The sequence below is a fragment of the Otolemur garnettii genome, unplaced genomic scaffold, assembly GCF_000181295.1.
Source record: "Otolemur garnettii isolate 467f Iridium unplaced genomic scaffold, OtoGar3 scaffold00077, whole genome shotgun sequence".
Classification (NCBI taxonomy): domain Eukaryota; kingdom Metazoa; phylum Chordata; class Mammalia; order Primates; family Galagidae; genus Otolemur; species Otolemur garnettii.
Window position 1 is genome coordinate 2,854,761 of NW_003852472.1, and position 14,585 is coordinate 2,869,345.

A 14,585-nucleotide genomic window follows, 5' to 3' on the forward strand; every position below is an offset into this window, starting at 1 on the left:
TTTTTTTTTTTTTTTTGAGTCAGAGTCTTACTCTGTTGCCCAGGATAGAGTAATATGGCATCAGCCTAGCTCACAGCAATCTTGAATTCCTGGGTTCAAGCAATCCGCCTGCCTCAACCTCCCAGGTAGCTGGGACTACAGGCACCAGCCACAATGTCCAGCTCATTTTCTATTTTTAGTAGAGACAGAGTCTCGCTCTTGCTCAGGCTGGTCACAAACTCCTAAATTCAAGTCATCTTCCTTCCTTGGCCTCCCAGAGTACTAAGATTACAGGTGTGAACCACCTCACCCAGCCAGTGGCAAGAATTCTTACTTTGCTTTAGAAATAAGACCTTAGTTTTCCCAGTTTACAGAGGCAAACCCTCAGAGTTATTTAGGGATCTTCATAGTTCTTCCCCATCTCTCTGATGAGTGGATCCATGCCAAGGATATGCCATTCCACCTGTGACCTGTACTTGGGACTGAGTCAGTCCCATAGCTCCCCTATACCGCTGCCCTGGGAGGTCCTCTGAGGTTCCAATGGGCAGGAAAATAATCCTTTTCCTTCCATAGGAGCTCCTGGAGGCTTAGTGCCTGGTGGGCCAGGCTTTGTCCCAGGAGCTGGTATCCCAGGAGTTGGTGTCCCAGGAGCTGGCATCCCAGGAGTTGGTGTCCCAGGAGCTGGCATCCCAGGAGTTGGTGTCCCAGGAGCTGGCATCCCAGGAGTTGGTGTCCCAGGTGCTGGGGTTCCAGGAGTTGGTGAGCTGGGCTCTGTGTGTGTGCATGTGTAAGAGAGAAATATTGAGACTATTTCCAAAATTTTGAATTCTCTCTAACACCTCACCCATCTGTCCAAACTCTTGGCCTCATCCGCCACCCTTGGGCTATAACAGCCTCCCAATTAGCTGCTACCAGCACCACCTTCTCCAACTGAACTTCTGGCTGTCAGTGTGCTCCCAGAGACAAGATTGTGTCTTTTTTTTTTTTTTTATGAGACAGAGTTTCACTATGTTGCCCTTGGTAGAGTGCTGTGGTGTCACTGCTCACAGCAACCTCAAACTCTTGGGCTTAAGTGATTCTCTTGCCTCAGCCTCTGGAGTACCTGGGACTACAGGCACTCACCACAATGCCCAGCTATTTTTTTGTTGCAGTTGTCATTGTTGTTTAGCAGGCCAGGTCAGGTTTGAACCCACCACCTTCAGTGCACGTGGCTGGCACCGTACCCACTGTGCTATGAGTGCCAAGCCTAGACTGTGTCTTTTTCATCTCTTTGTTGCCAGCCCTTAGCTGAGTAGGTACTCAGTCTATGGTGGATAGATGGGTGGGTTGGTAGTTGGATGGATGGATGGTAGGTGGACATGTGGATGGGTGGGTTGGTAGTTGGATGGATGGATGGTAGGTGGACATGTGGATGGGTGGGTGGGTGGATAAATGGGCAGATGGAAAACTGGGTAGGCAGGTGAGTGGCCAAGTGGTAGACTGGTGGGTAAGGGAGTAGGCAGCTGGGTGGGTAGGTAGACAGATACAAGGATGGGTGGATACATGGAGAGATGAGTAAAAAGGTGAATGGATAGATGAAGACTGATGGGCAGGCAGGTAGAGACTAGATAAGTGGTTAGAAGGATGGACAGATGGGTGGATGGATGGGCGAATGGCCACACAGGTGGATGAGCAGATTAATCGATGGGTGGTGGGAGGATGAACAGGCAAATGCAAAAAAGATGCTTGGTTAGATGGTTAGGTGAGTGGATAAATAGGCAGATGGGTGGATAAGTTGATGGATAAGTGAGCGCATGGATAGACAGAGAATTGGGTGGTTAGGTGGGTGGATTAAGGTCCAATGATAGACAAATGGACAGACATAGAAGTGGGTCAGTGGGTGAATGGAGAAATGAGTGTGTGAATGCATGGGTGGTCAACTCTGCATTGGCCCGATAGACAGACTGTAGACTGACAGACAGGTGGGTTGGACAGAGGGATCTATATTGAGCATCTCTTGTCCATTGTCCCCTGAGCATTTGTGTTCCACTTGGTCTCTTCAGGGGTTGTGTCACCAGCTGCAGCTGCCAAAGCAGCCAAATATGGTGAGTGTTGTGCTGATAGCTTTGCTCTACCCTATTCTGGCTTTACCTGAGAACTAAAAGACTCTCATCTAGTTACCCAGAGAATGAAAACAACCTGCCCAAGGTCACAGACCAAGTCACTAGCAGAGCTGGGACTTGGATCTGGGGACCCCAGGACAATGTCTCCCCAGTTGTTTCCCATCGTAAAGCCATGGGGCTGAATGGTGGGAGACTGCCTGGATTGGACACAATGACCCTGACCCTCCCTCCTCTGTCCAGGGCCCTCCCAGAGGAAACCAAGCCTGGCTGGGGATGTGGAATCTGCCAACAGCCTCCCCACATCAATCAATGGGGTCCTTCTCCCAGTGCCCCAAGAAGAGAGGGGCTAAGGGAAGAGTGAAGGGTATTGGTAAAGGCTTCACAGCAGAGGCTGCCTGGGGATATGTGATTCCCTGTCCATGGACCAGGCTTTGGGAAAGCTTATATCCTCTTTTGCAGCCAAGCAGTGCCCCCAGAACCCTCCCAGCCTCTCTCATTGAGTTCCCTTCCACTTGATTCTCTTCCCTCTGCAGGAGTGGGAGTTGGAGGCCTTCCCACTTATGGGGTTGGTGTCGGGGGGCTTCCTGGCTATGGTGTTGGAGGTGTCCCCGGAGTTGGAGGTGTCCCTGGAGTCGGAGGTGTCCCCGGAGCTGGCCTTACCCGTAAGCCTTAGTAACACATCTGTAGGGGTTGGTTGAGAAGGGGTGGGGGCTACTTTTCTGTTGGGCTATACAGGGGGAGCAGGGGCACCTCCCTTTCACGTACTCAGGGAGGAGTTAGGGAAAGGACAAGGAGGCCTTTGGTGCCTTCCTGGGTAGGAGAGCAGGAAGCATGGCTGAGACCCAGGCAAGGCTTCTGAGGGTCTCTTTCTTTCTTGTTTCATTGAAGCTGAAGCCCAGGCTGCAGCTGCTGCCAAAGCTGCCAAGTACGGTGAGTGCCCTGCCTGCCTGTCCCCAGGTCCTGCTCTCCCAAGGAGCTCAGAACAGCCAGTCCCCTCCAGCAAACTCACACTCAGGCCTCCAGAGCTAAAAGGTCCTGGGCTAAGATGGCAAGTCCTCCACCCCTGTCTCTCAAAGCCACACTCTACTCCATTGCCCTTATCAATTGCGTACCCTTAGGGCTACTGGTGACCTGCTCACCCCACCCCAAACCTGAGAGTTAAAGGTGCCAGATAGCTGTCTGCACCTTCCTCCCACTCTCTCACTTCGCCCCATACCCATTCCCCCATTGGGGGTCCTGGGAAGAGTGAGGCTGGACATTCTTCTCTCTTCTAGGTGCTGCAGGGGCAGCAGCCCTGGGAGGGCTGGTGCCAGGTGCAGTCCCAGGTGTGCCAGGTGCAGTCCCAGGTGTGCCAGGTGCAGTTCCAGGTGTGCCGGGCACAGGAGGAGTACCAGGTGAGTTGTGTCCCCAGCCCCAGGACAGGTTTGGCTTGTCTTGTGGAAGGGTCAACTGTACCAGTTTACAGATAGGAAGACTGAGCCCAGAGATGGGGAAGAGAGAGAGCAGTTTCCCCCTAGACTAATCTGGAGGGAAGAGCCCTCCATTCGCAGGGGTCCTCTTGCTGCTGGAGGAGGCTTAGGGACATCAGCTGGCTGGGTGTCAGAGCTCTGCTCTACCGGGGTCTGGTGTTCTCATTTACTCCCAGGGACCTTTCAGATTCCTCCTCAGGCAGGAGAACCTGCCATTCTTTAGTTCTCCTGTGTTCTTTATCCTCCATCAGTCACGTGCCAAGGAGAAGAGGTTAAGTGGCCATGACATTAAGTGAGAACCTTCCCTGGTTGTTTTCCCATCATAAGGTTTCTCTTCTGCATTCCTTCTTTCTGGGAGAAAATTCCCCTTCTGGATTTCCTCCAATAGTTCTGGATATAGGTGCTATTCGTATTTTTAAAAAATTAACAGCACCCTAAGCAGAGGGCACCACAGCTGTTTTGGACCTAGTGAGGGATAGGATCCTCATGCCCCCAACAGTCACAGCCCTGGGCTCCCCTCCTCATAGCCCAGGGATAGAATTTCAGCCCAAGGCTAAAGCTGCTTCTCAAGTCTGTACTGAAGCCCAGAGACGGACAGGGACATTACCAGGTGGCAGTGGGTGATCTCAGAGCCAGGCCTGAGACCCAGTTGAGCTCTGTGTGCTCCCTCTGCCTCCAGTGCAAGGAGACAGTGCACAGAGAGGGACTGTAGGAGGGAGAAAGCTCCTTAGAGGTAGGTTCTGGGATGGCTTCCACAGTTAAGCATGGGAAGTGTTGGGGGATTGCCGGAGACCACTCCCTTATCCCCCCTTCACTCTCCAGGAGCAGGGACCCCAGCAGCTGCAGCTGCCAAAGCTGCTGCCAAAGCTGCCCAGTTTGGTAAGTGCCCCTCACCCACTCCTGCCCCCACTCCTCATCAGAGAGCATTGCTCTGTCCCATTTCTGGCTCTGGGGTCTGTGGCTCAGCTCTCCTTGCCTCTCCAGTCTCCTCAGGCTTGACATTCTGGGGTGGCTTTCCATAGAAATTTTCACCCATCCGATGGCCTTTAGGAATGTGGGTGACACTCTGACTAGAGAAGCAGAGCAAGCCCCACAGGACCCATCTCTCCATTCCCAAAGGCCCTGGGGCCTCCTGTTCTAGCCAGGGCCTGCCCCTCCTCACCTCATGCTGTGCTCTGCTGGGTGGCTTCAGTAATTCTTAGTCCCCATCTCTTGCCATATTGAAGGACTGCCCTGGCAGCCCCAGGTACCCACACTTTCCTGAGTATGGAGCATCATCACAGCAGCCCATATGTTTGGGGGTCCATGCTTGGCCTTAGGGACCTGAGGGCAGAAAGACTCAGATCAGAATCTCTAAGGCTGAATGGCCAATGAACATCTTAACTACAGGTCCACTGAGCCCAAATTCTCATATGCAACCATCTGATGAAAGTGGTGTCATTATTCCCATTTTACAGATGTAGAAACTGAGGTTCCCAGAGCTTCCATAACTTGCCCAGTTATCCCACAGCTAAATGGTGGCTGAGCTGAGGTTTGTACTCAGGTCCTCCTGTCTTGCAAAGCTCCTTTTACTGCATAACTCTACCTCTATCACCCTCAAGTCTCCAAGGGGCTCTTGTCCCTGAAAAGGTTAAGAACTCCTAAATCTACACATACCTCACATTAGAGATGAGGAAGCTGAGGCCTGTCAAGGGAAGGTGACAGGCCCAAGGTCACACAGTAAGTCTGTGCAATGCCAGGACAAGAACCCAGGGCTCCAGCCCAGTGCTCTTTACATCGGCTTCTGTATTCTTTGGCTGGGCTTTGGGTAAGGATTAGCTATTCTCATTCTTATAGGGTTAGGGCCTGGTGTTGGTGTGGGTCCTGGTGTCGGCGTGGGTCCAGGTGTGGTTCCCGGCATTGGCTTCGGTCCTGGCGGTGTTGCAGGTAAGTAGCCTGAGGAGCTCCCAAAGCCTCCGTGGGCACCATCCTTGAACACCATCCCTGAATGTCCCCTCTCTCCCTCTAGGAGTAGGGACCCCAGCTGCAGCCAAATCTGCTGCTAAGGCCGCCGCCAAAGCCCAGCTCCGTGAGTGCCCTGCCCTCCTTCTCTACCCTCCCAGCCCCAAACACAGGCTGGGCCCAGGATATACAGCCTCTCAGACCCACTCATCCCGCAGGCAGCAGGCAGAGGGGTCAGAAGCACAGATTTGGCATGAAGGAGACCTGGGTTTGAGTTCTGGGCCTCACATTAGCCTAGTGACCTCTAAGTTACCCTGTTCTCATGTGCTAAGGGTGGGTGACAAGGGCACCATCTGCAGAAGACTGTTAGGAGATTGAAATGAGCTCATCCAAGGAGGAACAGCAGGAGATTAGTCCGGAAAGGAAGCAGTATCGACAGTGTGCAGTCGGATTGCTGGCCTGGGCTTGGTCAGGGGAGCTGCAGGAGAGCCATCCCAGCGGCAATAGAGAGGATGGATGGGGAAAGATCTGTAAATGGGGATGAGGCCGGGAGGAGGCCTCTGCCTGGGTCTGGGCCTCTTCCCCTGGGGCCTGGCTTAGCTCTGCAGGCAGGATACTTCCTCGGGGCCACGCTGCCTGCCTGCTGCCCCCACCCACTGCCTTCTCTCTGCAGGGGCCGCAGCTGGGCTTGATGCTGGTGTTCCAGGATTTGGAATAGGTGCTGGTGTTCCGGGATTTGGAGCTGGCGCTGGTGTTCCCGGCTTTGGGGCAGGTGCAGGTAAGGAATCTTCTGGGAGCCAGAAGAAACTATCCCTTGAGCTCAGGGGAAGGAGGCACCTATCCTCCCAGCACATCCTCGCATCCCCTCACCACTCAGGGGTGCATAGTGAACTCCCATTTAGGTTCTCCTGAACATTCAGAGACAACTAGGGTAACAGATGGAGAGAGAAGACCCAACGAGGCAAGGAGACCTCAGGCTTCCAGACTGCAGAGTAGCCACATCCTTGGTGGAGGTGTGGCAGGGCTCCAGACTAGGAAAAAGCTCATCCATCACCGAGGGAAGGCAAGGGTAGGGTAGCCCAGATCCTCTCAGCAGTGTGGCAAGGGGGCCACTAGGAACTCTCGTTCCTAACCGTATCGTTCCCAAGCCCCACTCTGTGCCCAGCCTCAGGCAGGCCATGCTGGGTGTAGAAGGGACAAAGGGGACAGATGAAAGGAGGAAATGCCCCCAAGGTAAGCTTGGCAGTGGCACAGTCAGACCCTGGAGCTCTGTGTCTGGCACTGTGAGCTCCTTCCTGCCCAGGAGCCATGGCTTCAGGACTGTGAGGAGGACAAAGAAGGGAGAGAGGGCTCCCTGAAGAAGGGAGCAGAACCCCTAGGCACAGAGCTCAGCTGCTGACACCCACTTTCCCCTTTCCCCAGTACCTGGCTCCCTGGCCGCAGCTAAGGCAGCCAAATATGGTAAGTGCACCCCACAACCGCCCTGCTTCCTTTGCTGCATGTCCCTGTCCCTGACAGCTCAGGGCTAGGGTGAGCAGGATAGAAAATGGTGATTTCTAGGACACGTTGATGACAGTTTACAGACCTGGCCCCTGCCCAGTAATTGACTATGGTGCCTCCAACCCCTACAACACTCAAAAATATACCTCACATTTCCAGACCCCTAGGGGCAATTTCACCAAGGTCCCCCAAATCCCAAAGACCCTGAGAGTTCCACAGGCCCTGGGTCCAAGGAGGGGCCAGGTCTGCCATTGGTGTGAGGGGACTGAGTGGCCTCTGCCTCCTCCCCAACACTCTGGCCCGAGCTGAGGAGTTGAGGCTCCTCTTCTGGGCGCCCCCAGCCATCTGCCTGCCTTCATGTTGGCATGACTGCGCCTGCCACGAGCCAGCCTTGAGGACGTGGCAGACCTGCCTCCTCTCCACTTGGCGCTCGAGCAGTCCTGCCTGGCCAGACCCACGCTGTCTGTGGCCCCTGCATTCCTGGCCTCCTGTGAGTGGGGTGGGAGGGGGAGCCTCTGCCAGAGATCCACCAACCAGGCCTGGCCGGTCCACTTGGGGCCAGTTTCCACCTCGGAAAATCCCAGCTTCCTCGGTCCCCACCCCCAGCAGCCCGGCCTCCCCTCCAGTTCACTGCTGGCTGCTCAGCCAGCTGAAGTCAGCAGACATTGCCAGGGAAACAAAGTGGTGTCATGTAGCAGAGCAGTGAGGAGTGTGGGCTCCCAAGCCACTTCCTGCCCATGGAACTCTGAGCACATTACTTAACTAGTGCTCTGCCTTGACCTTCTCATCTGCAAAATGGGGGTGATAACACTGCCTACCTCTCCTGTTGCAATGTATGACAAACAGACCAATATGTGGAAGCACCTAGGACTGCAAATGTCCCGTGGAGTGCCAACTGTAGATACTGTCACTACTGTTATTAGCTCTGTGCAGTCCAACCACTTAGAACTTGCAGAGTTCACAAGGATGTACCTTTTTTTCTCAAGTATCTGTAAGGTTAATAGGGTATCATCACCCCCTATAGGGACTATAGGGCTCAGATAGCTATAATGAGTAGAGAAACCAAGATTTGAACTGTATTCAAACCCAGGACTGTTAGAACCTGAAACAGGGCTGGGTGGTGGCTCACACCTATAATCCCAGCACCTGGGAGGCTGAGACAGGTGGATTGCCTAAGCTCACAAGATCGAGACCAGCCTAAGTCAGAGCAAGACCTCATCTCTAAAAATAGCAGTACGTTGTGGCAGGCACCTGTAGTCCCACCTACCTGGGAGGCTGAGGCAAGAGAATCGCTTAAACCCACAAGTTTGAGGTTGCTATGAGCTATGATACCATGGCATTCTACCAAGGGCAACAAAGTGAGACTCTGTCTCAAAAAAAAAAAAAAGAAAAAGAACCTGAAACTGTCCACACTTTAGTGCCACCTGAAGCTCCCAGCACCAGCACAAGAGAAGGAGAGGACCACTCTACCATGTCACAGATGGGAAGGCCAAGACCTAAGGGGTGGCGGGGGGGTCCCTTTCTCTGATTGCTAAGGGTAGAACCAGGACTCAGACTGAGGAGCTTAGGACTGGACTTTCTATCCCTTATTCTTCCCACTGGGTCATGTGGCCTCTGCCACTTGTCCATTTGTCTTGTGTTCCTGGAGCAAGAAAACCCCACACATACACACCCCCGTCCTTCAGAAATGGGGAATTGATTTATCCTCTCTCTGTAGGAGCAGGAGTCCCCGGGGCTCTTGCTGGAGCAGGTGTTCCAGGTGGTGTGGCAGGTGAGCTGAAACCCCAGGGTGGGCCAGTGGGGAGGGTGATCCATATAGTCCCTCTCCTGAGTTCCTCTGTACCCCCAGGAGCTGGACCTGCTGCTGCTGCTGCTGCTGCTGCTGCCAAAGCTGCTGCCAAAGCTGCCCAGTTTGGTGAGCACTTGCTGGAGACGGGATCTGCCACAAGACCCCAAGCATTTGGGGGGAGCTTCTGCCTAGTAACTCCATAAAATCAGATCCCCTGACCTGCCCCAGAGCCCCTCAGGGCCCAGTTCACCTCCTGGCCCCTCTGCAACCTGGAAGGCCCTAGGACCTCAGGCTCCACCTGTGTCCTGAGAGAACACCTCCACCATGCTGAACTCTAGTACCACTCTCTGGCAGGTGGGATTTAACAATCATCTCTCTCCACAGGCCTGGGGGGAGTCGGTGGGCTCGGAGCTGGAGGACTGGGAGTCGGGGGACTTGGTGTGGTTCCTGGTGCTGGGGCCTTTGGAGGTAAGAGCTACTCTGAAATCAGTGAGTGTAAGCAGTGTATGAAAGACAGAGACTTTCCTTCCCATGTCTGCCATGCCTTTGCTCAAACTGTCCCTCAGCCCAGCCCTGCCATGCCCCACCATAGCTGCTCCTGGGGAGGTGTGGGCCCCACTCTCCTCTCCAAACCCCAAAGGGTTCAGAGAGGGGCTAGAATAGGTGGGAGCCAGGGCTCCTCTCTCTCAACCCACCCACCCCTAAAGGTGAAGGTTAATTAGGAAAATGATGGTAATGCCCATTCTCTAAGAAGGAAATCAAAGCTTAGAGGGAATCACTTTACTTAAGACTGGGCCATCGTGGTGAGCCTTGTATGGACAGCCCCTCTCTTGGGTGGTCCTTGATGAGTCTCCCTGCCTCCCCTGGCCTGCAAGCCTCTTCCCCTGTGCTCCACAAGACTGCACACACTGTAGGAGCTTAGGAGCTTAATGATGACTTTTAGAACAATGGATATATGAAGGAGGGGAAGAGGGGGACAGGAGGCTGCGTCAAGGGTATAGAGACTGGTGAGCAGGTACAAAGAGGCCTGACTGGCAGGAGGTAGCACTCCAGAGCTCTCATGTGCCCTGTCTCCCCAGGTGTTTCCCCAGCTGCAGCTGCTAAAGCAGCCAAATATGGTGAGTGTCCCTGCATGGCTCTCCCCACACCCAGGCCCACCTCCATACCTACCCTATCCCTGCTTGGGCTCCGGCCCTACTCCCAGGAGCCCTGAAGTTCTTCTCCATGATATTCCTTACCCTAGAGCCCAACAGGGATTTCAGGGTCTCTTGCAGATGAGGGTGCCTTGTCCTGACCCCATCTGCCCTGTTCTCAGGTGCTGCTGGCCTTGGAGGTGTCCTAGGAGCTGCCAGGCAGTTCCCAGTTGGAGGTAGGGGCTTCAGCTCTATGAGGTCTCCCTATAGGAGGAGGCCTGGCTGCCTCCTGCCACACAGGGACACCAGATAGGAGCAAAGGGGCAAGCCACAGGGCTGGGGACAGTGCCAGGCTGAGCTCAGAGCTGAGGCCATAGGGCATCACACCTGGGTGCTAGGAGGAGATGCTCTGGGTTGAGAAAGTGGCTCTGGCTACAGTGGGGGATGGAGAGGAGAAAGCCCCAGAGAGAGAAGCCTGGGGAATCCAGTGGGCACTCACGCTGGCAGGAGGGGACAAGGCTGGAGCAGGGCTCACTCCCACCAAACCCAAATCTCTCCCACAGGAGTGGCAGCAAGACCTGGCTTTGGACTGTCTCCCATTTTCCCAGGTAGGCCAGACTCCCTGACCCTGGGCCCTGTTCTGCTGCTTTAGCCACATCCTGCCTCCTCCCCTACTCTGTCATCTGCTCAGAAAGGCTGAGCCAGCACCCAGAGATGGACCCCATGGCTTTGGGTCATGGGAGGCTGACACAATGGCCTCCCTCTCTTAGAAGAACAGAGACCTTCAGCTTTTCTAAAACACACATTTTATGCCTCTCAAGGTCCTTGGAGACAGAGAGCTCTCCCACTATGTCCAGATGAAATAAACTGCAGTTCAGGGTGTGCCAGGGAGCACTCCAAAGTCACTCAGAGGGAAAAGCAGAGCCTAGGGCTCCTGCACCTCACACCCCACCCTGGCCTCCATCCTGGCCTCAGGGTGGGCTCTTGCTGTCCAGGAGGGCTCAGCGGGCCCCCAGAAGTAGGAACACTCACAGCCCCTCTCCTTGCCTCATAGGTGGCGGTGCCGGGGGCCTGGGAGTTGGTGGTGAGTCTGCAACAAGAAGGCACCTGATGCCTGGAGGGGACTTGAGCTCCTTTCTGGGGTGGGGTGGGTTCTATTGAGGAAGTGGCTGATGTGGCCATGTCCCTGGGATGGCCCTCAGGTGCTGGGACTTGCAGAAGGCCCCAAGGGAATCGCAGAGGCTGAAGGGACAGATGGGCTCCCACCTAGTGCTTGACTAACAAAGAGTGGGACAGGGACCTAGGTCAACCCCAGGGTTCACAGTCTAACTGGAGGGATGGTTTAGGTCCCAAGAAAGGAAAATAGAGCATGTAAGGAAGAGTAGGTCGGGTGGGATGGGTGGGGGTCTCCAGAAGTCAGATGCACATGGCTGAGACTGGGAGGCACACTGGGGTCTGAATGGGGCTGGGGGTGCCCACTGAGCTTCTCCAGCACCACAGGCAGGAAGGAGCAGGCTGGAGGCAGGGCCCTTGGGAACCTGCTGAGACAGGACCCAGGTCAGGAACAGGGTAGGGGTGCCAGGAGAGGAGGCAAAACTCCACCCCCTTCCCAACCCCACTCTCCCCTCCACAGGAAAACCCCCCAAGCCCTATGGTGGGGCCCTAGGAGCCCTGGGATACCAAGGTGAGTACAGATTTGGCCCCTGAAAGAAACAGAGCAGGGGGAGGCTGGGACCACCAGTGTGGACCCAGGAAAGGGAGCACAGGCGAGGCCTGGCAGGCAGAGGGGAGGTAAAGGGCGCTGAACCTCTCCCACTCATCCTCTCAACCTCCAACACCGACATTCAGAGCTAGGAGCTGCTCCGGGTCAAGCCTGGCTGTCCCCCACTGAATGCCTTAACCTGCTGCTGCAGGGAGGAAACTGGGAAGAGAAGAAATGGGGTTCCAGAATCCTAAAGTCAGGGGAATCTAAGGGCATGGGGGTGTGTGGGAAACCAAGGCGCCCTGGGCTGTGCACAGAAGGCAGAGGTCACCCCCCGGGACTGAGCCACATTCTGGCTCAAAGGTTCAGACTCTCCTCTGGGGGAGTGTGTGGTCCGTGCTGTCAACCCCAAGGAGTTCCAAAGCACTGATAACTACGCCCCTATGGTTGCTCTGGACTGTGAATTCCCTTCTACCCGTCCCCCTCCCAAAAGCACAAATGAAGCAGCTGACAGTTGGGAGGGGCAGAGGCACGGCCAGACCCGCCCTTTCCTGGTTGTCCAGCTTACCATTGGGCGCCAGTCTTGCTTCTGGCCCCAATAGGAGCTTTCCAGAGACAGAGGCCGTCCCTGCATTACTCTCTACTAACTGCCACCAGATGGCGGTAATGAGCCACATCTGATCCAAGCAGGAGCAGGCAGTAACTACACTGGGCTCTGCCACGAAACAAAGGTGCCTTTCCTAACAGAGGTGGATGCCAACGAGACCTTCTCCAAGACAGGGCAGGAGTCCAGGGTCGAAACTCAGCCCAGCCACTGGCTTTGAGGATAAGATCTTCCCCTGCCAGGGCCTCCATTTACTTACACCATGCCCTCTAACTGGTCCAGGTTAGGTCCAGGTCCCTAATTCCCAGCAAGGGCCACCTCCTGCAGACACTGACTCTTCTTTCACCTCATCTTGCCTGACAGGGGGTGCTCTCAGCCCTTCCCTAAAAGGATCCCCATGTGCAGTGGGCACAAAGTGTGGACACTCCCAGGCCTGGTCCTTCCCCATCCCCACCCTGTCACCTGGCCCCTTGCCCTCTCTGGGCCTTGGTTTCATCAATGACATCTTGGAGCCTGTCCCAGCCCATCTGCCTAGTGGGAGCTGGTACAATAGACAGGGTCAGAGCTCAGCCTGGGGCCATGGCCTGACTTCTCATGGCTTCTTGGAACCTCTGCCTAAGTGGGACAGAGTGGCCAGGAGCTTGAGCTTCAACTGAGAAGGGCCAGACTGACCATTATGTGTGCCTCCTCCATCCAGGTGGGGCCTGCCTGGGGAAGTCCTGTGGCCGGAAGAGAAAGTGAGCTTCCCCCGACCCCTGACTTGCGACCTCATCAACTTTGGTGCTACTGCTTGGTGGAGAATGTAAACCCTTTGTCACCCCACCCCATGGCCCCCCAATCCCCACCCCAGGAAGGAACGGGCAGGCCGGGCGGCCATGGAAATCCACAGGACAAGGAAACAAGAGAACAGTGGCCAAGGGCCCTGACTGGGAAACCCCCCACTTCAGAGGTGGGGGGTGGGCCTGGCCCCCTGTCCTGTCCCTTCCCCATCCCACCCAGGAGCTCCCCCTCAACACACAGCCTCCATCTCCAGGGGAACTTGGTGCTACATGCCGGTGCTCCCATCCTCCTGGGGGAGGGAGGAGGGTAGGGCAGCCCCTTGGGGAACCCCCTCCCTGGGGCTCCTTTGAAGATGGTGCAGACACTTCTTGGGCAGTCCACTTCCCCCTGCCCACCAGGACCCACCCTTGCCTGGCTGCGGTCCAGTTGGTACCCAAGCACCTTAAGCCTCAAAGCTGGATTCGGTCACATCATCCCTCCTCTTAATGGTTCACCTCATCCTCCCTCCCCAACTAATTGCTGTTCCCTACATCTGGGGCACCTTCAGGTGGGAAAACCACCCCCTGCTGGAAGTAACCCCCTTGCTCTTGTGGAGTCCGTCCACCCATCCGCCCATTCACCCATCTGCCCATCCGTCCATCTGTCCATCCATCCATCCTTGTCCCCATTTGACTGCCCGTCACCACTAGCTGGCTGGGCACACCCGCCATCAACCCCTCCAACCACTTCCCTCACTCTCGCCCAGGGTGTGCAGGGCTGTGGAGGGGGGCAGGCATCTCTCCCTACCCGGGGTCTCCCCACACGCAGTACTGTATCCCCATCCCTCCCTCAAGCCACTGTCCTTCAGAGTGGCTCCATCCCTGCCCCGCCATCTCTTTGTGTCTCGCTGTGATAGATCAATAAATATTTTATTTTTTGTCCTGGATATTGAGGAATTATTTTTGATTGTTGATGTTCTCCTTTTGGTTTTATTGTTGTGGTTAATTGGGGGAAATTTTTTTTTCTGATTGAGGGAGCTGTATCTCCAGTAGAAAATTTATCTTAATCACTTTGGTATAACTTGGGATGAAACACACCTTTTTGTAAAAAATAGAAAATTAACTGCTTCTGAAAAGACTAATAAATGAAAACCTTTTAAAGAAAACTGTGCATTGGCCTTCTTTGTCCACTTCCATCTGCCATCAGCTCATCCACCACCCACGGTGTCTTTGGGAGGCTACTAAACAAATGTAGCAGGCTGGCTTATGGGACTTGAGATGATTCTCCAAGTCTGGCTTGTCTTTTAACAATGGAGGTGGATGCTTCCACCCTCAGCACCTACCGACAGTCCTTGAGCACAGGCCTCTGAACACTGAAGGTACAGCCAGAAGGATAGAGGAGATGAAGTGGACCCTTCTGTCCAGACAGAGCCCTCATCCTTAGTGAACAGCTACGTAGAAAAGAAAAGCATGTCTGACTTAAGAAAATTCAGAAAACAATCAAAGGTCACTTATTTCCCTCTGAAATAGTCCCCTCTAAAGAAGACCCACCCCCACCCATGGCCTATATTGTCACCACTTTACTCTTCTGTAAATGATAAGAAATGA

The 14,585-nt window shown here is 54.7% G+C and overlaps 1 protein-coding gene across 3 annotated transcripts in view; it reads left to right on the forward strand.

The window, feature by feature from the left end:
- Positions 1 to 13,924, forward strand: part of ELN (elastin) — a 32,617-nt gene extending 18,693 nt beyond the window's left edge. Inside the window, exons 19-38 of one of the 3 annotated variants that reach the window (XM_023515739.1) lie at positions 553 to 618; positions 649 to 738; positions 2,022 to 2,063; positions 2,615 to 2,743; positions 2,970 to 3,011; positions 3,356 to 3,475; positions 4,373 to 4,429; positions 5,387 to 5,476; positions 5,559 to 5,618; positions 6,165 to 6,269; positions 6,914 to 6,952; positions 8,709 to 8,762; positions 8,841 to 8,906; positions 9,165 to 9,248; positions 9,860 to 9,898; positions 10,096 to 10,149; positions 10,477 to 10,521; positions 10,968 to 10,997; positions 11,547 to 11,597; positions 12,917 to 13,924. In XM_023515739.1, the coding sequence (XP_023371507.1) occupies positions 553 to 618; positions 649 to 738; positions 2,022 to 2,063; positions 2,615 to 2,743; positions 2,970 to 3,011; positions 3,356 to 3,475; positions 4,373 to 4,429; positions 5,387 to 5,476; positions 5,559 to 5,618; positions 6,165 to 6,269; positions 6,914 to 6,952; positions 8,709 to 8,762; positions 8,841 to 8,906; positions 9,165 to 9,248; positions 9,860 to 9,898; positions 10,096 to 10,149; positions 10,477 to 10,521; positions 10,968 to 10,997; positions 11,547 to 11,597; positions 12,917 to 12,960 (1,307 nt within the window). In that variant the 3' untranslated portion in view covers positions 12,961 to 13,924. Of the gene's footprint in view, positions 1 to 552; positions 739 to 2,021; positions 2,064 to 2,614; positions 2,744 to 2,969; positions 3,012 to 3,355; positions 3,476 to 4,372; positions 4,430 to 5,386; positions 5,477 to 5,558; positions 5,619 to 6,164; positions 6,270 to 6,913; positions 6,953 to 8,708; positions 8,763 to 8,840; positions 8,907 to 9,164; positions 9,249 to 9,859; positions 9,899 to 10,095; positions 10,150 to 10,476; positions 10,522 to 10,967; positions 10,998 to 11,546; positions 11,598 to 12,916 lie in introns of all 3 variants that reach the window. The other 2 variants (XM_023515738.1, XM_023515740.1) reach the window with 2 other exon arrangements.
- The last annotated feature ends 661 nt before the right edge of the window (positions 13,925 to 14,585 follow it).